The sequence below is a fragment of the Dreissena polymorpha genome, chromosome 10 (assembly GCF_020536995.1).
Source record: "Dreissena polymorpha isolate Duluth1 chromosome 10, UMN_Dpol_1.0, whole genome shotgun sequence".
Classification (NCBI taxonomy): domain Eukaryota; kingdom Metazoa; phylum Mollusca; class Bivalvia; order Myida; family Dreissenidae; genus Dreissena; species Dreissena polymorpha.
In genome coordinates, this window is record NC_068364.1 from 38,120,346 (window position 1) to 38,147,116 (window position 26,771).

Here is a 26,771-nt window from a genome sequence, read left to right on the forward strand (position 1 = left end):
GTGGGCGCTCATGAGTCATAATCTCATACAAAAATATATTTTTGATTTTCCAGGGAAGTGACATGCACGGTCGGGCAAGTGATAAGGCACGTATTTGTTCATCTATATTATCATAAACTAACCTCTAAAACCACATAATATGAGCTGTGTTATGGGAAAAGTGGGCTTAATGCGTGGGCTTAATGTGTGGGCTTGAAGTGTCATCCCAGATTAGCCTGTACAGTCAGCTTAGACAATTCAGGGTCTACACTTTCCGCTTTTATGAAATCTTGCATTTTAATGAAGTCTCTTGAAATAGAAAATCCAGTCTATGCAGGAAGTGCATGCGTACCTAATGAGCTTGTGCCTACTGCAGAGGCTAATCAGGGACGACAGTTTACGCACATGCATTAATCCTAGTTTTTGTAGAACGCGGCTAATATTGATAATGCACCTTTTAAAGGTGTTTAAGGGTATCAGATAAAATGATTTAACACCCAAGAATGTAGCACAACAGCTTTAACACATTTTAAGGGACTGAAAAGCATGAACTACCCCCGAAAAAATGTTTTGCCACTATTACAGAAGAAAAGAAATTCCCACAGAGGAATACGCATGAATCCAAATGGTTATGAGCTGGAAAACAGCTCTCTGGGAAAGGATTGCACATGAAACAAAATCAGTGCTCTAGCTAGGATTTGAAAAGGGCAGGAGGGCTTTTTTGTCAAAAGGGCACTTTCGACGCGCAGTATTTTGTCAAAAGGGCACTTTCGACGCGCAGTTTTTTGTGAAAAGGGCACGTTCGAGCGCGCGGGTGTTTCTGGAATGCTTCCTATTGCATGTTAATTTAAATGTTATAAATAATTGTATTATTCCCATTATTATTAAACCATTCAAATATAATGTCTACAATGAGGATTAAACTAATTACAATGTAATAAGAGATTTATGAATTATCATAATGTAAAAAAAAAAAAAAAATTTTTTTTTTTTGAGGGGGGGGGCAGGGCGGAGGTTCGGGAGGGCAGGGCACGGCGCCCTTCGATTTAGGCCTAGCTGGAGCACTGAAAATGGTTATGAGCTGGGAAATAGTTCTCTGGGAAACAGGGCTAAAATCATGTGCTGAAAGTTTCATCCCAGATTTGCCTGTGAGGACTGACAAAACTTGGCTTTTATGGAAATTTTCGTTTTCAGGAAGTTTTGAAATGTCAAATTTGCAGAAGTGCACAGGCACACCTTGGACAACACTTTATGCACATGCATTAAGCCCAGTTTTCCCAGCACAAGCCACAAATGTTCTATTCACAAGGGTGTGATCTTTCCCCCTTTCAGCAGATGCCCCGCCCCCCCCCCCCCTTCAATGTCAAACAAATTTTACAGGTAGTGATTAATTTTGCTGGATCTAAATACAAATGAAGAGTTAAGTTGAACATTGTAAGGGGGGGTAGGGTATTTTCCACCCCTGAGGTGGTTCTTAAAGCACACCCATATATACAATTGACATGTTCTAGATGAGCTTACACTACGCGACCCGTGATTTTTGCCGCGATTCTCGCATCACCGCAATCGATGCAACGTGACAAATTGCGGTGATTCCGAGCGACAAGAAAATTTGGGTGATGTCTCGGCGACCGTCGCGCGATGTATCTCGCTGTTACGCAATCAGCGCGAATCACCGCAAATCAACGCGCACCGCCGTGGTTCACCTTTTTAAGAGATTTACATTAAGGGTTACACTTCATTACATGTACATGTAACATATATGTATACACTTACATTATACATTGCAATAATAAAGCTTTTGTTGTTGTTGTATGCAATGGGCGTATTAGCTAAAATACTCCCGTTCCGACATGAACGTGATGAAGTAATGTCGGAAGCTTTAATGGCTCCAAATTAATATAACAGCGCAGAAGAATGATCATGCAATAATTATTTAACATAACATGTAAACATTATTTAACTAATTGCATTAGCAGAATGTTTATTAAAACTTACAATCAATTATATTCCAGGCCCGAATACACTACCACTGTTCAAATTCCATATTGTTGCAATATACATGTAGCGTAGCACTGTGTAAATTGAAAGTTGCATAGTGTTTCGTCATTGGTCGGTTATAAATACCTTGTTTCTCTACATGTTATTTGATTTCGACGAAACTAATAATGTGGTAATTTACGAGAAATACGATATAAATTTTCCATTTAAACTTTGATCTTACCGTGTGTGTTTATTGACGTTATTAATTATGTTAATACTTATTTTTGCATTTCATTAAGAATTATAACGTGTAGCCCTTTTGTTTACAGTGTTTAGCAAAATATTCGCGCCTTAAGACACGGAAAATTGTTTAAGTAACACTTTTATTTAAAGGTTAAATGTAATCGGTAGATTACATCTAATTATTTGGACTAAAATATGCTATACTTATTTATTTTCTGTTTAAGGCTCCAATGCGGATAACTTGTGTTACTCGCGTTACTTTCCGAGCGTTGTACATACATTCACAATGTTTGATTAGCCAGAAATTGGAAATACATTACTGTTCTATTTTTTAGTACATTTTATTATGACATTGTGGTATATAATTTGTTGTTATTACATCATTGCCTAAATATTAAAGTTGTTAAACATTGTGTTTGTTTTGCTGAAAAAAAACACGAGTGTATCAACGTAGCACTTAGCGTTCGCAGAGTTCAATAAATTTATGATCATGTATAATGTACATGCATTTCTCTGGGTTTTCACGCCAAAAACAAAAAACCCTCAACATTTGATTATTTAGTGTTTACTGTCCAGCGGGTGATAGTGTTTGTTCAAGTGTCTAATTGGCACTCTTTGTACGTGTTCAAACTGTGAAAAGATGTGACAATCACAGAAACAACAGGATGGCGCTGCCAATTAAGTGCGATAGTGGATCAAAGGGCATTGACAAAAAATAACAGTTTAGATATATTTTACGGCGTTTACTCAGATGGTCTCTCACAACAAAAATGTATTATGTTTTACTTCTATCAGTAAAGATACGGATACGGCGTGTTTGATTTGAATGGACTTAAAAAGAAATATCAAATTGTTGGCGATATAACTGTTTTAAAAATTATAACCAAAGAAACATTTAACCGAAATCAACAGAATTCAATGTTCCCTGCGCTACGCAGTTTGTATAAAAAAAAATCAATACTTGCACACTTGTATACTATGACCTTGTACATTGCCGCATAATTTTCGCGCTCTTTTGTCGGGAAATATACATGGTGACTATTTTGAAAGCATTTGTAAACGTCGTGTTAACATTAAAACATCAGAAGTGTGTTTCGGATTATAAATTTTTATTCTCATTTGGGAATTTAACGGAAAATTTATACTTATGGTATATTTGTTTTGAATTGTATATTAATTTGTTACAACGCGTGAAAAAAATGTTTTGATAATATTATGCATTAATAGCACAATTTCCAGGAGGAAAACGTTTTTTACATGAAGGTGTATGACGCAATAAAACGTTTTTTTTTTGTAAGATCGTATTGTATCAATCTAAATTTAAATACGCTCGTCAAATGAAAGCTGTGTCCCACATTATGCGCTGTACTCTTTACACTTCTGAAAAATGGCGTAGTCATATGGTTGTTTTAATGAAATTCTCAAACATATTTACCGACATAAATGTTCAAGATTATTTTTTTGATGTTGGATTATCGGATAATTGTGAACATTAGAAGCGTTATGTACATGTATAAAGTAATCGATACGATTCGGTTTCTAATCATGAATTGGCGAGTCATCGTTGTCACTGCGATCACGACGAATTGCGGCGAATTGCAGCGAATCACCACAACATTGAGGGGATTAAGCGCGAAGATTATCTTGCTCTCGCGCCACGTCGGAGTGACGAGTCACGTGAAATCGCGGTGATTTTCCACCCAAAAAGCAAAATGCTCGCCTTGACTTCGCAAATTAGGCAAAAATCACGGGTCGCGTAGTGTATCTGGTCGGCTCATACTTTGTGGACTTAAATACGAAAAAAATTTCCTTGGAAACAGTTGGAGGTACTGAACCAAGCTTTGTATGAATATTTTGTTGGTAAAGCTCTATTCAATTTCTTTTCTTGTATGTCTATTTAGACAGGTTTCCCTGAACAAGGCTCTAATAACAATGTATTATCTCAGCAACTGTAACCACTCTATTGTCGACTATTGTAGTAGAAATAGGCTTACATAATATAGACAATCTTTATCTCTGCATAAAGTTTTGAATGTAGTTTAGAACTTTGTTTGAAATTCATATTTACTTAGCATGACTCACTCAACTTTTTAACATTGGGGTTGTGCATTGAATTAAGGTGAGCGCTTCATAGAAGTCATGGCTCTCTTGTTTCATTAAGGCAATAAGTGACCAATTTTCTATTCATGACAGTACAAATGACACTGCACAGCAAGCTATATGGTTTCATAATGGTCCAGTTTCATTAACGTTTTCAATTGTTTAGATCAACTAAGTCCACGAGATTTGAGTGTTCACTCAGCTGAGTACATATAGTGTGTCAGAAGCTCACAAACAATCTGAAATCTCAGCCATAACAATGTGCCCATAGTCAAGGTTGAGTCAGGCTCAAAACTCAAAAAAATAATTCTGTGCATTGTGATCAGTCTGGACTAAAAATTATGAAAAAAACACACTCAAATTTGAGTCAAAATAGTGACTGAAATATGTTTGTGATACTAGACCCAGGGGTTTTTCTGCTTTGTAAAAAAGGGGCGTGAAACGGACCCGGTCCCAAACCGAAATTGAAAAAAAATTATTCCAATTTCCAAAAAGAATTATTTATTTTTTTAGTAACTAGTGTCTATGATTATTATATCTTAGTTTTATTTCTTAACATCTAACCAAATATACTATAATTTAAAATGTCAGTATTTGTTGATAAAAAAATTCCAATTGGTCCATTTTTTCGAGTAAAATTTCCCAAATAGACCCAGATGAGATGCCGCATGATGAGGCGTCTCATCAGGGTCTGTGCTGTTTGCTTAAAGGAATTTCTGTAAGAAATATTCTAAATATAGTAATAAATATACTAGAAATCCCTAATTCTGGAAATAAATTGATCCAATTTAGAAGGATGGGAGAGTCCACTAGGCATAAATGGGTTAATTTGGCACACAGCCTTCAATGTTATTGATTGTCATGAAGTCTCTGATGACAACTCTCTATTGCGCAATCTTGTATTGACTTTTCGGGTTTATAAAACAACAGTGGAATTTTCCCAGCTGAGGACTTGTTTTGCATCCCTGTATATTGAGCCTAGAGTGATCAATAACTGGCCTCCATTGCAGTAGCATTCTGTAATAGAATATGGCGGCCATTTTGGGATGAAATGAAGCCAAACTGTTTTGTTCGATTGACGAAAGATTACTCAACAATGATTGCCATTTATGGATGGATTAGTAGTATTAGATGTTGGTGCACTAATTCAAATGTGTAGACTGAAATTGGTCATTGGTGAAACATTACGAAGGAGTTATTTGTCCTTAAAGTGAAAAGGGAGCTTTGTGATTTACTGGAACTAGTTTGTGTACATAAAAATTAGGATGTATCAAAACCAGGACAGGACAAAGTTATGTGCTGAAATCTGATGATGTCATAGTAGTGTCTCACTTTTTATTTGTTTGTCACAGCTTTGTGTATTTATGGGGGTAAAAGCATATGTATTTGTTGAAATAAGATGCTTTCAAGTTTTTCACTGTGAGGCAGTGACAGCATTTTGTGATGTTATAGTAAAACAAGTGACACAATGTTAGTGTAGAACTGTTAGCAATGGTGACAAAAATGTTGCGATGTAACAGACGCAAGTATTTTATGATACTCTGTAGTGGTGATAAAATGTTGAAAACAGTGAAACTGAAGTGAAATTTCAAACAAAATCCGATTCTTTTTAATCTACTACCTACCATTTAAATTCATGTGTATTTGTATCTTTGTGTACTTCGATACATTGCACTTAAAATTACAATTCTTAAGATCTTAAGAGTACAAATATTACTCCTTTTTATATTTATAAGAAGCATTGTGAATTAAAGTAAGTAAGGTGACAATAATACAATAATACAAGCATAAAGTGACAGTTGGAAAGGGTTTGCTTGACACTGTTATTTTGTCAAAGTCAAAAGGTCATGTTGATATGACCTTGACCCCAAAAAGTCAAGGTCAATGGGTAGAATATTAAGGCCACAGGATATTGTAGAAGTAGAAAACATGTATGACGCAGGAACGACAAAGATGGGGCGTCTGCGTAAAATACTCTCCGGGCTGAGTGACCTGGAGTCAGTGGTAAGTTCATCTTTCAGTGTGTGTTTTTTTCGTTCAAAATCGGGGCCAGTTATATCCGGCCCCATTCCCAATTTAAAAAAGTATATATTTTTCCCAAATGGGACCTTAAAATTCCCAATTGAAGGTTTTAAAAAAAGAAAAAAAAAATTAAGATCAACATTTAGTTCATCTCCTATCCAGCTCTACAAGTTACACTTTGTCAAAATTAATATTTAAACACTTAAATTCGCATTTTTGAAACAATTGTTGGCCAAAAAAAAAAACAACAACACTATTTCCCCAATTTTGGTAAAAAACGCTGCGATTGTTTGCCGGCCCCATTCCCAAAATGGTGAGAAAAACACAGTCTTTTTGTTTACAAACTGAATTATACAATATCTAGTTTTCTTGTGATCACCCTGTGTAGGGCGCCTTCGCCATTCGTCATCGTGTCGTCAACTTTTAGCCTCTTTGCACTAAAGGCCACATTTATGACTTAGTCTTTATGGAACTTGGTCAGAATTTTTATTATGTACCGCACTATAGTAGTGGGGGACATGTTGTTTTTGCCCTGTCTGTTGGTTGGTTGGTTTGTTGGTTGGTTTGCGCCAACTTTAACATTTTGCAATAACTTTTGCTATATTGAATATAGCAACTTGATATTTGGCATGCATGTGTATCTCATGGAGCTGCACATTTTGAGTGGTGAAAGGTCAAGGTCATCAGGGGTGTTATTTTTCCGCGGATCCGCTGATTTCCGCGGATGAGGTTGTCCCGGGGATCACTTCAGAGATTCGAGTAAATTCGTAAAAAAAATGTGGGGGAGAGGGGGTACCACCGATTCCGCGGGTCGCGAAATCTATCCGCATTTTACACTGGTAGATTCTGCCTCAGCATTTTTTAAACGAGCGATATGATTGGCTGTCGTTTTCCAATCTTCCAATTAAAATCGGTTTCTTAAAATGTGTTTGGTACGCTTGCAAATGGCGATGTTTTGAAGCGAAAATTAAGATTATTGAAATGACAAATAGCAAGCGAATTAACGACTGACATCATATAGTTTGATAGGAATAATGACATGTGTTTGTCAACGAAAAAAACTACGTTTTAGATACAAGCAACACTATTTTTTGTTTAGAAATGTGCACAATGAATTTGTGTCATGGAGACCAGTGTGAGCAAATTGAAGTGCAGTCTACTCGCGAAGTAAAACAATTTAGAAGAGTCGAACATGGAAATAGACAAACATGATTTGATTTATAACATGTTAGTGGATCTGTGTATAATCAGATTCATATGCATATTCTGCTTTATTATATTTGTCACGCTGTTCAGTAAACTGGAAAAGCATTGAACTGAAGATGTGAAATGCAAGATATTGAAAGGTAAACAAATTAAATATATTAATATTACTCAGTTTAATGCATCATTAACACAAGAAGAACACTCAAGTGTGTTTGTTTATATTATGTCCATTTACTGTAATTCAATTAAAAAACTGCTGCTATTAAGCACAATAAATACTGTTTACTTTGCATCCTCAGTATGTTTAATGTGAAGACCAGGTTTTTATAAAGAAATAATGTTATGAAGTTCAAAAAGTTGTTTATTTTAATGTCTGTTTTAAGGATTGTCATTGCGTATGTGCGTTATTCGCGTAGTCAAAATCATTCGACAGAATTATCCTCCTCTCTGACTTTGCCTCAATCACACCCCTGGTCATCCTTCAAGGTCAGAGGTCCAATATATGTTGCCCAAATCGCTCATTTTATGAATACTTTTGCAATATTGAAGATAGCAACTTGATATTTGGCATGCATGTTTATCTCATGGAGCTGCACATTTTGAGTGGTGACAGGTCAAGTTCAAGGTCATCCTTCAAGGTCAGAGGTCCAATATATGTGGCCCAAATCGCTTATTTTATGAATACTTTTGCAATATTGAAGATAGCAACTTTATATTTGGTATGCATGTGTAACTTATGCAGGGCTCAAATTTAACTTTCTTATCTACTTGCAAAAAATTGCGAGCAGCTTTAATACCAACTTGCAAAATCAAAAAACATTCTCGCAAATTTTGATGGAAACATAAAAAACCTTAAACATTAGTTTAGTACTATTTAAACAAAATAAAAGTACTTAACATATATACACATTTTATGTCTGCAACCATACAAAGACATCCGAGTTCCTTGGACCATAACGGCCCACATCAGGTTTTAGTCTTATTTTAAGTTATTTTCCCCACTAATTCACTGTTTTCGTAGAAGGATTTAAAATCCGTTTTTTTCTAACTAAACGGTTAACTTTGCTTTATCTTTTGTATAATGTATATTTTGTGTTATTTCCGTCTGTGGGAATAAAGTGACAAGTTATTTTTCGCTTCAATGAACATGGGCGTTCAGCCGTTATATAAATAAACCTAAGATTTAGCCATCATGACGTCGAGCAGCATTATACCTACTCATTTCTTTTCACTATTTATTTACTCGCAAAAAAATACTAGTGGCTTAAAACTTAACTCGCAATCCCTATTTTTTACTCGCATTTTGCGAGTGTGCGAGTGTTAATTTCGAGCCTTGACTTATGGAGCTGCACATTTTGAGTGGTGAAAGGTCAAGGTCGAGGTCATCCTTCAAGGTCAGAGGTCAAATATATGTGGCCCAAATCGCTTATTTTATGAATACTTTTGCAATATTGAAGATAGCAACTTGATATTTGGCATGCATGTGTATCTCATGGAGCTGCACATTTTGAGTGGTGAAAGGTCAAGGTCATCCTTCTAGGTCAAATATATGGGTCAAAATTGCTCATGTAATGTAACTTCTGCAATATTGAAGCTAGCAATTTTATATTTGACATGCATGTGTATCTCATGGAGCTGCACATTTTGAGTGGTGAAGGGTCAAGGTCAAGGTCATCCTTTAAGGTAAAAAGTCATATAGGGGGACATTGTGTTTCACAAACACATCTTGTTATCTTGGAAGTTTAAATCTGGGTCACATGTGTCTCAAAACTAGGTCATGAGGTCAAACTTAAGAAAATAAACTTGTTATCACTGTAGTGGCCACACTCAATCTTAATGAAACTTGGTCAATTTTTTTTATATCAAGCCCATGTTTCAATATGTGTCAAGTGCATCACAAACCAGGTCAAATAGTAGAAAACCCCTGTTACCTCTCTACTTCTCTAAATGGAACTTTAATGACTCAATCCTAATGACTTTCCTTTGGTGTGTGGAGTATGCTTTACTTAATACAGTATTTTTATGCTTTTTTACACTTTGCGTTCAGATTTCGAAAAATGCTCATAACTTCTATGTCGCTTCAGATAGCAACTTGATATTTGGCATGCATGTGTATCACATGGAGCTGTACATTTTGTGTGGTGAAAGATCAAGGTCATCCTTCAAGGTCAAAGGTCAAAAAAACAATTCAAGGGAAGTAATAAGCTTTAAAGGGAGATAATTATCTGTACCTGCCAAATGATAAAAAATTAAATAAATCAAAGCGGTGCAGTAGGGGGCATTGTGTTTCTGACAAATACATCTCTTGTTTTTGTCAAATTGGGAAAAGTACCAGTACCACACCAATTGGGAAACAATTCCTGTAAACAAATCCTAAAATTGGAAAATTCGCGCTGTGAAATCTTAAGATTGGGAATTACAGGTCTCTTTGATTGCTTGGCACTTAATTAATTGAACAAATCCATTTAAATACTCTACTTTTATAGATGCCTTTTTGCTTCAAATATTTAGTTTCCTTGCTAATTGTATTTGTTTACTTGCAGATTATGCGCTTTTGGAACCAAAGTGGCGCAAATTTCCTTTATTTTGGGAATTTTTCAGAGCCTAATTGGGCATTTAGTAATTTTTTCTCAATTGGGAAAGCTGTGCCTTTACAAGTACTTAATAATGAAGGATAAAAAAAATCGCTATTGTAGTAAACAGAATACTTTCCCAGCTGATGATCTGTTTAATGGACATTGATTTATTACTTAAAGTCATCAAATGATTCATGGCATTATTGTACAGGTGTCAGATGTGAAGGAATGGTTCGGTTTTATTATGGTATTTTAGTTGTTTGCTTGCGAACAACTTAGGTTAATACCATGTTTGCAAGCAAGATTTGCTAATGATCCAAACCTGATAACTGCCGCATCTGTGCCGAGAATGAGTTCTCAAAAAACAATTCAAGGGAAGTAATAAGCTTTAAAGGGAGATAATTATCTGTACCTGCCAAATGATAAAAAATTAAATAAATCAAAGCGGTGCAGTAGGGGGCATTGTGTTTCTGACAAATACATCTCTTGTTTTTGTCAAATTGGGAAAAGTACCAGTACCACACCAATTGGGAAACAATTCCTGTAAACAAATCCTAAAATTGGAAAATTCGCGCTGTGAAATCTTAAGATTGGGAATTACAGGTCTCTTTCAGAGGTTTCTGAGTTCTTCCACTATATTCATTCACAAGTGGACACATAATGTAAATATCGTGTTAAATGGAATGTTTTTTATCAGAGTGTATGTAGAAATCATTATTAAACATTTTTTAGCTCGACTATTATATATGAAATATATATAGTGGAGCTATCCTACTCACCCCGGCGTCGGCGTTACCGTTTGCGTTAGCGTGCAAATGTTAAAGTTTGCGTACTACCCCAAATATTTTCAATGTCCCTTGACATATTGCTTTCATATTTTGCATACTTCTTTACCAACATGACCCCAACCTATACACAAGAGCAGAAAACTCTTTCAAGCATTTTGCAATAATTATGGCCCCTTTTCCACTTAGAATATGCATATTATTGATAAATCTGTGTTAAAGTTTGCATACCACCTTAAATATGTTCAATGTCCCTTGACATATTGCTTTCATATTTATGTCCCCCTTCGAAGAAGAGGGGGTATATTGTTTTGCACATGTTGGTCGGTCTGTCGGTCGGTCCGTCGGTCGGTCCATCCACCAGATGGTTTCCGGATCATAACTCAAGAACGCTTGGGCCTAGGATCATAAAACTTCATAGGTATATTGATCATGACTGGCAGATGACCACTATTGATTTTCAGGTCTCAAGGTTAAAGGTCAAGGTCACAACAACTCCAAATAGTAAAATGGTTTCTGGATGATAACTCAAGAATGCTTTGGCCTAGGATCATGAAACTTCATAGGTACATTGATCATGACTGGCAGATGACCCCTATCAATTTTCAGGTCACTTGTTCAAAGGTCAAGGTCACAGTGACAAAAAACGTATTCACACAATAGCTCCCACTACAACTAACAGCCCATATGGGGGGCATGCATGTTTAACAACAGCCCTTGTTTGCAAACTTCTTTACCAACATGACCCCAATCTATAAACAAGAGCAGACAACTGTTTCAAGCATTTTGTAAGAATTATGGCCCTTTTCCCATTATAATATGCATATTACTTTAATGACATTGCCTTAACTTATGATCAGATTTTATTAATACGTAGACAAAACAACACTTACCTGAATACCACAATGGATTCCACCCAAACAATACCCCACGCCCCAACCCAGAATCCCTGCCCCCCCCCCTGTCCCCCCCCACAAAAAAAATAAATTGTTTTTTCCTTTTTAGCTCACCTGGTTGTGCTCATGGTGAGCTTTTATGATCGCCTTTTGTCCGTCGTCCGTTGTGCGACGTCAACATTTGCCTTGTTCACTCTCTAGAGGCCACATTTATTGTCCAATCTTGATGAAATTTGGTCAGAAGATTTGTCTTAATGATATCTTGGATGAGTTAGAAAATGGTTACGTTTGCTTGAAAAACATGGCCGCCAAGGGGCGGGGCATTTTTCCTTATATGGCTATTTAAGGCTATAGTAAAATCTTGTTAACACTCTAGAGGCCACGTTTATGTCCGACCTTTATGAAACTCGGTCTGAAGATTCAACCCAATAATATCTTGGGAGAGTTCAAAAATGATGCCTATTGGTTGAAAAACATGTGGCGGGGCTATTTTCCTTATATGACTATAGTAAAACCTTGTTAACACTCTAGAGGTCACATTTATATTCCAATCATCATAAAACTTGGTCAGAAGATTTGTCCCAATGATATCTTGGATGAGTTCGAAAATGGTTTTAGTTGCTTTAAAAACATGGCCACCAGAGGTGGAGCATTTTTCCTTATATGGCAATACATGTATATGGCTATAGTAAAACCTTGTTAACACTCTAGAGGCCACATTTATTGTCCAATCTTCATGAAATTTGGTCTGAAGATTGGTCTCAATGATATCTTGGATGAGTTTGAAAATAATTATGTTTGCTTGAATAAAATGGCTTCCAAGGTGCGGGGCATTTTTCCTTAAATGGCTATAGTAAAATCTTGTTAGCTCTCTAGAGGCCACATTTACTGTCTGATCTTCATGAAACTTGGTCAGAAGATTCATCCCGATAATATCTTGGATGAGTTCAAAAATGATGCCGGTTGGTTGAAAAACATGGCTGCCAGGGGGCGGGGCATTTTTCCTTATATATATAGTAAAACCTTGATAACACTCTAGAGGCCACATTTATTTTCCGATCTTCGTGAAACTTGGTCAGAAGATTTATCCCAATAATATCTTGTTATCTCAGGTGAGCGACTTTGGGCCTTTCAGGCCCTCTTGTTTATTTTTGAAAGATCATCTAATAAATGACCACACCCCACATTATACCCCCCTCTCAACCTACCCCCCCCCCCCCACCACAATTTTTTTTTTTAATTTCCTTTTTTTTATTTTTGTAAGATCGTCTATTAAATTATTGAATATGAACAATTTCCTCATGATGGCTTACATTATAAACTGTCAAGCACTCGAGTTTAATTATACATGTCGCGGAAGAGAATGTACTAAATATTCAATTAGTCGTATCTAGTGATAGTATTTTTCGGATGTTTATTAATCTCCTTACTTTGAAGGAAATAGTGAAAAGCCAGCAAATTCTATGAAACAGCACTTGTATGTTGACAACATCGTGTCTTGTCACATTTATAAATTTCAGGGGTGTGATTTTTCCGCTGATTTCCATGGATCTGGTTGTCCCAGGGACATTTCTGAGATACTTGTAAATTCGAAAAAAAAAATGTGGGGGGGGGGGGATACGCATGATTCCGCAGACGTTTTTTATAAGCAGCCCGAAATATCCGCGGCCTGTGAAACCTCTCTGCATATTACACTGGTAGATTCTGCCTAGGCATTTTTGTAACAAGCGTTTTCGTTGGCTGTCGTTTCCCAATCTTCCAATTAAAATCAATCTTTTGACATGTTGACATTTGTTTGGTATTTCTTTTTTGTTTCGTTTGCAAATGGCGCTTTTGTGTAACGACAAACAAAATTACTTAAAGAACGAACGAATCTTACAAAATATCGGAGATTCACACATAAGTTAAAAACAAATTTAAATGGGAATGGTAAGAAACAACAGTGGATATAAATCAGGAAGCAATACCACTTTCTGAATCGGTACAGAAGATCGACTCTCCTGGCAAGGCAAAGTGTATTCCATGTGAACAAATCTTGAACTACAGATACCTTGTTATAGTGTCTCTAGTTTTACACTGTGACAGTGTACATTTGGAAGGTAAAGATATTGAGCTCAAATGAAAGATTGCCACAAAGTTCACAGGGATTGGATCACATATTGGTTTTTTTCACTGTTTATCTTGCACTATAGTTAATTTGTTAAATGAGAAGTTTAAAAGGTTTTAATGAATATATCAGGTTATGAAGCATAAGAAGTTGCTCATAAGAAGGTGTTTATTTAAATGTCTGTTTTAAGTCTGCATTATGCACTCAAATCGTGTAGTAAAAATCAGTCAGATATTTTCTTCCCCTTGGACTTCCTTTGAACGGGTTGTGTTCATTTCAAACTTGCGATAAGAAAAAGCTATAACGTAATTTTGAAAAATGAGTTGTGTCTAAGATTATGCAATAGCGAATAGCTTCAGTGCTTTCAGTGCTTTGATTATGTAACTTTTCTGACCTTATCAATACAGTTTTTGTATTGGTGTCATGAAAAACAAACAAGATGTTGTAGTTTCAATATTATGTCAATAAAAAAAGATAATGAAGCCAGATAAAGCTGCTTGTTTATGTATAATTATTATAACAGCTTTCTGGGAACATTTGCTGAGGCCAAACAAAAAAATAGGTCCGTTTCGGGTCGCCCTACCATGTCTCCTGAATCAGCGCCGACCTCAACTTTTTATTGGGGTTGCGAAAAAAAGAAAAATCATTCATTTTCTTTCATATAAGATGTAATATCAAGCAAACAAAGCATATATATACATGTATTTCTTATTATAACCTTTAGTAGCCTTCCATTTTAGTACCCAAACAAAAAAACAAACAAAAAATCCCACCTACCGACCCTGTTTTTTTTCCAAGGGGATCAGAAACGGACCTTTTTTTTTTGGCCAGATTAGTTCTGACTGTACTTTAAATAATAAGTTTGTCATGATGGTAGCAATGATTTATGATTTGGTTGTTTGTATTTGTATGGAATGATTAACGATTACAAAGGGATCACACATGATGATGGTAATATTTTATGATTGCTGAGGTTGTTGTAGTAGGGAATGATTTAGAATTTAAAAAAATGATGATGGTAAAATTTTATGATTTATAAGTTGTATTTGTAGGGATAGATTTAGGATCAGAAGAGGATCACAAATGATGATAGAATGAATTATGATTGCGGAGGTTGTATTTGTTGGGAATGATCTAGGATTCTAAAAGGCTCTTGATGCTTAATAACCCTTTCAGTGCTGGAACCGAATTTTGAAGGCCTTTGCAAACAGTTTGGATCCAGATGAGACGCCACAGAACGTGGCGTCTCATCAGGATCCAAACTGTTTGCTTTATTAATAGTGGTCTTTGAAAAAAATCGAAGAAAATGCTAATTTTAGAAATTCAGCAGAAGACATTTTAGCAGACGACAAATTTCCCAGCATGCAAAGGGTTAAAAAGCTCAATTTGGAAAGCTGGACCAGTTTGGTGAAAAGTTCTAATAACGCCTTAAAGCCAAGGTATTTCTAAGTACAACAGATGTAAGTAAGGTTTAAGTATATATACACTGTACATTTGCCTCTAGAAATTTGCTAAAATACATTAAATTTGTTAAAGAGAGTTTAACATTTTGTTGTGATGAACAGTCCAGAGGGGGGGGGGAGAGAGGTAAGGAGCTGGGTAGAGCACTGTGCTATTTCACTGTTGATCTTTCCACTTTATTTAATACCTCTTTATATACTTATATCTTATATACTCATAATATAATCTTGGGTAAAACAGAAAAAAATGGCTGTTTGTCAGAAAAAAATCAAATGACATTTAATTATTATTTTAATGACCCCCTTCAAAGAAGAGGGGTATATTGTTTTGCACATGTCGTTCCTTCGGTCAGTCTGTCCACCAAATGATTGGATGATAACTCAAGAATGCTTAGGCCTAGGATCATGAAACTTCATAGGTACATTGATCATGACTGGCAGATGACCCCTATTAAATTTCAGGTCACTAGGTCAAAGTTCAAGGTCACAGTGACTCGAAACAGTCAAATGTTTTCCGGATGATAACTCAATACCGCTTAGGCCTAGGATCATGAAACTTCATAGGTACATTGATCATGATTGGCAGATGACCCCCATTGATTTTCAGGACACTAGGTCAAAGGTCAAGGTCACAGTGACTCGAAACAGTAAAATGGTTTCGGGATGATAACTCAAGAATGCTAAGGCCTACAGTACAGCCAAAGCGGAACAAACGTATTTCACGATCCGCGGCGGCAAGGCGAAACGAGTCGATGCCGCGTCAGTCGTTGAAGCCGCGTCAGTATGCGGCGGCAAGTCGCATTTCGCCGCGAAACTTTGCATCTGTCCGCCGAGGCATGCCGCGCTCCGCGACAGCTGATGCCGAGTCGATGCGATCATGAATTTTGTTTTTTTTAATTATTAGTTACATGTAGTTAACAAATTTTGAAAGAACAATTATAATAATAATTAAAATCATAATAAATTTATTGTGCGCGGATTGTATTAGCATATACATGTAAGCATGGTTAATGTGTCTGGCCAATTGTTAAGTTTGTTTCCCGCCCGTAGTGTATGTATTTCACACATAAACAAGGTCATGTAATTATGTTTTTCGCACATACAAGTGGTCAAGGCTCCAGCATATGGTGGATTTATAAATTAATTGCATGTTGATTCCGCTATTATATTTTAGCTGAGAAAATTAGCAGTTTGAAGCCACATCAATAATCAAGACGGTGACGACGTATTTGTAGTTTTGTTAATTATCAGCTTATTATAACTATTGTTTGAATATGCGTATACATGTATAAACACGTTTTATTTTGTTCATATTATACAGTTTATATCGCTACTAATTACCCGATAATCCCGTATATTCCAGTTTTAAAGCAAATGCTGGTTAATATTTACGATACACAAACATTCTCGATATTTCCTTAAGTATCAAATACATTTTGGCATTTGTTACTATTTATAGAGATGATGAAATAACATCTAATCGGGGCGTTTTTTTTCTCCACTGAACACGCGATTTACGCCTGACGTGATGTTCATGTATTTATACAACACAAAATACACCCAAACTTTCCAAACGACGTTCTACATGTCTGCATAATTTTCGCGCGCTTTTTATGAAACAAAGGATATTTTAGCACTGTTTATTTGACGCTAGAATTTGCCAAAGGACGCGTAAGCATTAAAATTCGGAAGTGTGTTTCTATTACAAATTTAATAATGATAATCGAACGAAACATAAACAGTTGCGCGTAATTAATTCTACGCTACACATACATGTATGTACATGTAGGTGGATATCTTTTCACTCGATCCGCCGCATACGTATGCGGCGGATTTACTCCGCGAAAGTACGCGTGGTTAATACAGACTCGGCGTCGTTGCGCGGATCGATGCCGAGTGCCACGGCGATACGCCGCGTGAACACACGATTCCGCCGCCGCGGACTAATAATCTGGCCGTGGCGTAGCCGCGGATTATGTTTGTGCCGCTTTGGCTGTACTGTAGTATCATGAAACTTCATAGGTACGTTGATCATGACTGGCAGATGACCACTTTTGATTTTCAGGTCACTAGGTCAAAGGTCAAGGTCACAGTGACTCGAAACAGTAAAATGAGTTCCTAATGATAACTCATGAACGCATAGGTCTAGGATCATGAAACTTCATAGGTACATTGATCATGACTGGCAGATGACCCCTATTGATTTTCAGGTCACTAGCTCAAAGGTCAAGGTCACAGTGACTCGAAACAGTAAAATGGTTTCCGGATGATAACTCAAAAATGCTTAGGCCTAGGATCATGAAACTTCATAGGTATATTAATCATGACTGGCAGATGACACCTATTGATTTTCAGGTCACTAGGTCAAAGGTCAAGGTCACAGTGACCTGAAGCAGTAAAATGGTTTATTAGTATTCACACAATGGCTGCCACTACAACTGACAGCCCAATTGGGGGCCATGCGTGTTTTACAAACAGCCTTTGTTATTATTATTATTATTATAAACATTAAAATTTAAACATATAATCATCTATGCCTTTCATTAATAAGAATTCCTAATAACATTCCCATTCTTATCAATATTATACAGTTTATATTATAAAAGACACCACTTAACAGTTTAAAACACATTTTTTTTGCACAGGAAAAATTTTGTTCTGCTCTAAACTCGTTTATTATACGCACCCCCTACTTGAAGAAAAAATTGGCAGGTAAAAAAGTGCGTATTATATTCCTGGATTAACAGTATATTATAAAGTGCTAGGGAATTAAATTGCTGTATTATGAACTCAATAAACCAATGAGTTTATTGGAAAGGTTTGGCATATTTTAGGAGAAATTTTGGTCAGATTTTTTGAAGAAAAAAAACACTTTTTGACATTGGAAAAGAGCCTTTTATTCCTTTTTGCAATTGGGAAACAGCCTGTAGAGGCTGTACATTGGGTAAAAAAAACACTGACATGACTGTCCAAAAACTAGGTTTTCCTCGAACTCTGTCAAGCCCTTCAAGGCCATCATGGCCCTTGTGTATGGGTTAATCCTTTCCCACTCAGAAGCAAAGTAAAAATGGCTATGTGCAAACATCATAAAACCAGAACAGCCTGCCAGTAACTCACAGTCTGTTCAGGTTTTATGCTGTTTGATGTTCATTAGTATCTTTGGGTAAAAAATGAAGCCTTCAAAATTGAATTTAGGAAGAAAGGTCTTTAATTAAATTTAACTTTCTATGGGACGTCAAATGCATCAAAATACCTTTCAAGTGGTAAAGGGTTAATGATGCAGGAAGGTTGGCTGATTCAGTTACAGCATTGTTCTGAATTATTGATAATAAAAGCTGGTCCTGGTACCTGGTTTACTCCTATGGGAAATAGCAACCTCATGAAATATTCACCATCAAGTTCTCTTCATGTGATGTGACGCACACACTGAGTTGTGTAAGAAGCGCTGTAGTGTATTATTGATAATTTGCAGATTTAGTTACCGTAAAACGCTGTGTATAACGCGCACTTTTTTTTCCCCCAAAATGTAATTTTAAAAACTTTATGCGCATTATACACCACAACAGCCATGCCAAGAGATTTTTTCTTACGATACAGAATTTTTTCCCCGATTTTTTGCTCCAAAAATTTTTCTTCCCGATTTTTTTGCTTCAAAAAGTAGATGCGCGTTATACACAGCGTTTTACGGTACTTGTGCTATTTGTTGAAACATAATATGATCTAGCCCCTGAATGTTTCCTAAGGCAAAAATTATTACTTGGTTAAAATTGTGCTGACAGATTTCAACTTGCTAACATCTAGGCCACGACTTTTTTTTTTATTGGTTTACAAAAATTATTTTGAAAATGGTCCATCGGGCGGTCGAAAAAAAAAAAAAAAAAAAAAACATCGGAAAAAAAAGTTAATACTAATAACATCAGAACAAAGACAACATATCTTTTATAACCTTAACACAGAGACAAAAAATCAAATTGCAATGCAATGAAACACATCTATATCTTCAAATGAAATGAGTCCTAAAAGCACCTTTTGTAACATCAGGCAATTTTAAACACTCCATTACATGACATGCGTTCTTCTCCCATTAAAACGAAAAACTGCGCTTCATTTCCATAATTCGATGCGCTTAATTACGCAATGCAATGCCCGTTGCATAAATCTTATATAAGATAAACTACTCATACACAAATTACCCGGTATGTGTTTGCTCTTACTCGACTTATGAGATCGTACATGAAAAAAAATCGAGGTAGATCGATCCATGCGTCGTCGCGGTAATGTTTGTCAAAGTTATTGTTGTCATGAAAACTCGTTGATTTACAACGCAAAACGTCTTATTTGAACTGATGCGAATTAATTTAATCATATTTGTCAACTTCGCTTTTGCTTTATTTTGATAATTTAATCCAAAGTTTAATGTTAGCAAGTGTTTTTTTTACCGGAATTGTAAACAAGGAGTCAGTTAAAGTCTTCCGAAAATGTGCAGTCTGTGTGAATTGACAGTTTGACGTCATCAAAGGAAAGCCGCTTTCTGTCGGAAGCAATAAAGCGACAAATTTCGCGCCGAAAAAATTGGCTTCCTTTGTCTAGCAATCAACATGCCGAACCAATCGTGTGTTTGTTTCTCAATTGCAATCCTCCAATTTAATAAAAGCACGTGCATAGCTCCGCCTTCGAATCTTTTGCCGAGAACGGAGGCGGAGTTTAATGGTTAATTGAGCTAGTGTTTTACGCAAGTTGAGTTCCGATTTGCCGAAATTACTCGGCCCTAAGCATTGAAACGACAAATACATTTATCAATGATTTTCCGAGATATACCGATTTGTTCCGATTTCCAAACTTTCTGTACAGTTCCTATAAACTATGGCGGACGTGTTTACAAAATTCCTAAACACATATATCGTAAATAATGGCAGTGTTTTATTGGATTATTTATACTAATTATCAAATACTTTTTTATCTACTATAATATCGGGTTTGTTTAATATAATTAACATGTTAAACAATATAGTTGCGTCACAGACTCGGAAATAAATTTTGATGGGGTCGACATTTTACTGACGCTGATTTTCTTATTGTCTGTAATTTTTACCCGAAATAAATTTTGAGAAGTGCCCATAAAAGGACTGGTACATAATGTGTCACATTGAAAAATATCCCGATCTCTGCAATATATGTGAACCAATCGTTGATTGTACTTACTTGATTTTATTCGCAACCGTACTCAAACCGGATCGTTTTTTTTTTCTCGTTTCGCTCGTTTTGCAGTGCGGTCGGGAATAAAATATTTAAAAAAAAGACGATTTTCCGATTTTATTTTTTTTCCCTTTTTCCAAAAATTAGGGTCGGCGGTTTTGTAAACCAAGAAATATAAAAGCCGTGGCCCTAAGTTATTATAAAGAAAAAGCAATTATGTAAAAGAAGTAAGTTTTTATATGTTAGGCAGAAAGTGATATCCCTGATTAGCCTGTGAAAAGTGCACAGGCTAATCTTGGATGGCTATTAACGCACTTGCATTTTCCCAGATTGAGGCTCATTTGTTTAGAGAATCTATGTAGCCAGATGCATATAAGTCAAATCCTCAGTGGAAGCAAGCAAAAAAAAATGTAATTACAGTGATTTTGTTCATTCCAATTTGGGTCCAGTAAAGTATTTTTTTTTCTCAAATGGGACCCAAAAATTGATTATTCCCAATTGAAGTTTTCCACACACAAACAAGTTTTATTTTAGGTCACAACATTTTGTTCATCTATCAAGTTCTATAAGTTAAACCTTTGTAAAAGTAATATTGAAATAAGTTTATTCTCAATTTTAAAGTACTCGGCCCCTGATTCAGAAAACGGTGAAAAACCCCACTGAATAAATTATGCAGGCTTCAGTTATACATATGTAGAAGCCCCACTGAATAAATTATGCAGGCTTCAGTTATATATATGTAGAAGCCCCACTGAATAAATTATGCAGGCTTCAGTTATACATATGTAGAAGCCCCACTGAATAAATTATGCAGGCTTCAGGTATACATATACTAGAAGCCTTTGCAGTCATTGCTTCTGGACAGGATAATTCAATCAATTTCAAGGAGTTTTCTTGGTACACTGCTGTTCATTCACTTGTCATCTGGTTCATTGAATAACTTAAAGGTGTGGTTGTGCAGTTGATTCAGAGTTAACTATTGCAAGGCCTGTCAGCTTTTGAAAGTTCAAAAATTCAAAAAAATATTCTCATTATTTAAGCTGCACCACTGTGTGTTTGTTAAATATTACGTTTGAATATTTGTAAAGTCTTGATATTTTGACAGAGGGAAGTCTTGATATTTTGACAGAGGGAAGTCTTGATATGTTGACAGAAAGAAGTATTGATATTTTGACAGAAGGAAGTCTTGATATTTTGACATATGGAAGTCTTGATATTTTGACAGAGAGAAGTCTTGATATTTTGACAGATGGAAGTCTTGATATTTTGACAGATGGAAGTCCTGATATTTTGACAGAGAGAAGTCTTGATATTTTGACAAAAGGAAGTCTTGATATTTTGACAGAAGGAAGTCATGATATTTGGAGAGAGGGAAATCTTGATATTTTGACAGAAGGAAGTCTTGATATTTGGAGAGAGGGAAATCTTGATATTTTAACAGAAGGAAGTCTTAATATTTTGACAGGTAGAAGTCATGATATTTTGATTGAGATAAGTCTTGATACTTTGACAGAAGGAAGTCTTGATAATTTGACAGAAGGAAGTCTTGATATTTTGACAGAATGAAGTCATGATATTTTGACAGAAGGAAGTCATGATATTTGGAGAGAAGGAAATCTAAATATTTTGACAGATAGAAGTCTTGCTATTTTGACAGAGGAAAGGTTTGATATTTTGACAGAAGGAAGTCTTGATATTTTGACTGATGGAAGTCTTGATATTTTGACAGAGGGAAGTCTTGATCTTTTTAGGGAGGGAAATCTTGATATTTTGACAGAGGGAAGCCTTGATATTTTGACGGAGTGAAGTCTTGATATTTTGACAGATGGAAATCTTGATTTTTGGACAGATGGAAGTCTGCATTTTTGGACAGATGGAACTCTTGATCTATAGACAAATGGAAGTCTTGATATTTTGACGGATGGAAGTCTTGATACTTTTACTAATGGAAGTCCTGATATTTTGACAGTAGAAAGTCTTGATATTTTGACAGATGGAAGTCTTGATATTTTGACAGAGAGAAGTCTTGATATTTTGACAGAAGGAAGTCTTGATATTTTGGCAGATGGAAGTCTTGATATTTTGACAGACATAAGTCTTGATATTTTGACAGATGGGAGTCTTTGTCTCTTGACAGAAGAAAGTCTTGATATTTTGGCAGATGAAAGTCTTGATATTTTGATGAAGTCTTGATATTTTGACAAAGGGAAGTCTTGATATTTTGACATAGAAAAATCTTGATATTATGACAGAGGAAAATCTTGATATTTGACAGATTGAAGTCTTGATATTTTTACAGATGGAAGTCTTGATATTTTGAAAGAAGGAAGTCTTGATATTTTGACAGAAAGAAGTCTTGATATTTTGACAGATGGACGTCTTAATATTTTGACAGATGAAAGTCTTGATATTATGACAGAAGGAAGTCTTGATATTTAGACAGAGGGAAGTCTTAATATTTAGACAGGGGAAAGTCTTTCTATTTTCACATAGGAGGTCTTGATATTTTGACAGTGGGAAGTCTTGATAGTTTGACAGAGGGAAGTCTTGATCTTTTTCCTTAGATCGATCTTTGTATCACCTTACCATTGGTAGAACTATTGGTGTATCTGTTTGTGTTTCACTTTGGCGGTATCTCTGTTGTGTTCAGATTGTATTCATTGTATGGTATTGATCCGTCTCTCATCCCATAGTCTCCCAGTGTACATCAGCAGTCGATGTATTGATTATCAACCATGGTTTCGCTTTCCTGTAGTAATGCTTCAGTTTCATATGAGTAGGCTTTCATAGAAATAACGTACAATTGTATAGTTTTACATTTGCTTTTCTTTTTGAGCGGTGGAAGTGATGATTTAAGTTTTTTGGATGAATTCGACATTACTTTCCTCGATCTATTAGCAAACTAACATTCAGTTGTATGGATTAATGATGTAATGGGTGTTATATGTGTGGCAAATCAGTGTCAGATTGAATGTTTTAGATGATGACTGTTGCTGAACTGTCACTTGGTGATAGGTGGATATTTGATACATGTGTAGTGAATTGGTGACGGAATGGTTTGGAATAATTATAAGCTTTTCCATTAACCCTTTGCATGCTGGGAAATTTATCATCTGCTAAAATGTTGTCTGCTGAATTTCTAAAATTAGCATTTTTGATTTTTTTCAAAGAATACTATCAGAATAGCAAACAGTTTGAATGCTGATGAGACGCCACGTTCTGTGGCGTCTCATCTGGATCCAAACTGTTTGCAAAGGCCTTCAAAATTCGGTTCCAGCGCTGTAAGGGTTAATAGTTTGGTTTCATGGCTTTGTGTTATTTTTATGTTGTTGCTTTCTGTTAACATTGAAGTTTAATCATTAAGCATGAAAAGTGCTAAATTATTTGTTTGAAATATTAATAATTCTGTGAATTGTGGAGTCAGGTGGTTTCTATTGGTTGATTTTTTTGTTGTTTAATGATCTTGCCATAGTCAAATTGTTCATCCCTTTTGGTCTTGGTTCAGTTGACATTAAAAACTACACGTGTTGAAATAAAAAAAGAAAATTTCCAGTGATTAAATCTCAGAATAACAAATCAAGGAGCGGAAAAAATGCTATGTGAATGTAATTCCATTACCTACAAAGTGATTTACCTACATATTGTTTTCATCATTCAATTGTTCTGGTCTTTGACAATTGTTTTCTTAGTGTAACATGTACATGCACTCAATGCAAATTTTGAAAGTCCTTGAAAATGCTTTTTATGGAAAAAATAATCCTCCATATAAAACAAGTACTTTTTTACCTAGCGTTTTTGTAACCGTATACGACTCTGCTTATGTTTATGGTTATTTTATAACTATGTTTATCTCAGTGATATAGTTGTATGTGAAATATCTAGTGTTACACCCTTTCAGTGCGGGAACCGAATTTTAAAGGCCTTTGCAAACAGTTTGGATCCAGATGAGACGCCACAGAACGTGGCGTCTCATCAGGATCCAAACTGTTTGCTACTCTGATAGTATTCTTTGAAAAAAATCTAAGAAAATTGCTAATTTTAGAAATTTAGCAGACAACATTTTAGCAGATGACAAATTTCAAAGGGTTAATATCTTAATCTTCTTAATGCTAATCCTCATTCCAGTGCAACAAATTTAACAACAAAATGTCCTGATCTACATAAATTTGCATGGCAATAAAAGAGTTATCCTGTGGATCAAAGCCAAGCATTGTTTGTGCAGACGTTAATTTGCATAGCAGACTTGGGCCATCATCGAAAGGAGCAGTTTTAGCTAAACTAGCACTAAATTTACCCTTGACATATTGTTCAATGAAGATTATATAGATTTAACCCTTTAATGCTGGGAAATTTGTCGTCTGCTAAAATGTCGTCTGCTGAATTTCTTAAATTAACATTTTCTTCGATTTTTTTTCAAAAAATACCATCAGAATAGCAAACAGTTTGGATCCTGATGAGACACCACGTTCTGTGGCGTCTCATCTGGATCCAAACTGTTTGCAAAGCCTTACAAAATTGGTTCCAGCACTGAAAGAGTTAAGTTAGACCAAGTAAGAAAATACCAGAAGACAAACATAGGTGGCTTCAACTTTCAGTTTGTCTAAGGTGGTTTGTCCAAAGATTTTGAGTAATTTCATCAGATGATTTGAAAAACGCGTATTTATTCCCTCTGATTATTTGCAAAAGGGTATTTATTCTCTTGGATGATTTGATAAAAGGGTAGTTATTCTATCAGATTATTTGCAAAAAGGATATTAATTCCCTTGGATGATTTGAAAAAGGGTATTTATTCCCTTGGATGATTTGAAAAAAGGGTATTTATTCCCTCGGATGATTTGAAAAAAGGTTAACTGTTCAAGAATAGGACTTTTTATTTGGCTTGCGCCAATACAAAAAATTGCATTGGTTCTCCATACAATTATAGTTTGATACTAAAGATTTGGATTGGAGATCAAGTCAATCACACTGTGGATTATTTGTTGGTGGTGAAAGGACTTTTTATGGCCTTGTGACAATGGTTCTTGATGAAATAGCTTGACATAAATGCTCGAGATTTGAGTCCCAGTTGATCGAATTGTGGATTATTTGTTGGCTGTGCTGTGCAGTAGATGGTATTGGGACAGCTGCGAGGGCTTTATGAGGATATATAGCACGGCTACCATGGTTACTGCTCATCGCTACGATAGTCAGGGCGAGACAACACCCTTCTTGGCTCATCAGCACTCGCTGGTAAGGGGAGGCCAGCAGAGTAACACAGTTTAATACCTTAGTCAAAAATAGAAACCAATCACGGTCATCGGGGTGGCGCCTGGCCGATGATCGCACATTACCGGGTCATTTTGTAGAATTGGGCGGGGTCCGGAGTAGTTTTAGGTCTCACTTAAAATTTTACTCAGGCCCGGGAAGTAATCAAGTTGAGATCAAAAGATGATCTGATGACCAATGCACGGTTATCGCCCAGCAATCCCCCGACATCGGATACGTGTATAGGTGTATCATGACGAGCTCTGTCAGGCGCCCGTCAGTCATTGTGCGGAGGCCATCAGAGGGTTGCTGGCAGATGAATATGTCCCTGGGAAATACCATAATTTTGCTGATACACATACAATGAATCCGATGTTGGACGATTGCCGGGCAATAACCGGGTGTTGATCGCCCGATACATGTCAAAATCTGTAAAAAGGTCGCTTTAATCAGCACACCTTCCTGTATTATTAAATATTTAACATGAACACATTATGCGGCTCAAAATGTGACTTATCATGACGTTGTGTTATTTTCAGGGGTCGCAGGATTCCAACTTCAGTCAGCCGTCCTCCGACCTGTCCATAGACGAGGAAGGGGAAGCACTACGTCGAGAGACGGCAAAACAGGCCCAGGCCCAACTGGACAAGGCTCGGGTAAGTAGCATTGAGCAAAGCCAAGGCCTATGTGGACAAGTAACATTGAATCAGGCCCAAGCCTAACTGGACTAGGAACAGGAAAGTAACATGGAACCAGGCCCAAGATCTTATCACTAGCAGTACTAACCAGCTTTTAATGATAACCATGGAACTTTCAGCAAAGGTCAGGCCTATCAGGGCAAAGTTCTAAAGGTGCGGACTTAGTAAGCCAATAGTAAAAGTAGAAGACCACTAGACCTGAGCTTAGCAAGTTCACATAAGTCTAATCAAAGTTATTGCATTGAAGGTCCAACTGGAAAAAAAACACAACTCCCT

At 36.1% G+C, this 26,771-nt stretch overlaps 1 protein-coding gene across 7 annotated transcripts in view; it reads left to right on the forward strand.

The window, feature by feature from the left end:
• Positions 1-26,771, forward strand: part of LOC127847177 (voltage-dependent L-type calcium channel subunit beta-1-like) — a 151,288-nt gene that overhangs the window by 93,406 nt on the left and 31,111 nt on the right. For 3 of the 7 annotated variants that reach the window (XM_052378896.1, XM_052378895.1, XM_052378897.1), the window contains exons 4-5: positions 54-86; positions 26,337-26,453. In XM_052378896.1, coding sequence (XP_052234856.1) covers positions 54-86; positions 26,337-26,453 — 150 coding nt within the window. Of the gene's footprint in view, positions 1-53; positions 87-6,073; positions 6,310-26,336; positions 26,454-26,771 lie in introns of those variants that run through there. The other 4 variants (XM_052378901.1, XM_052378899.1, XM_052378900.1 and 1 more) reach the window with 2 other exon arrangements.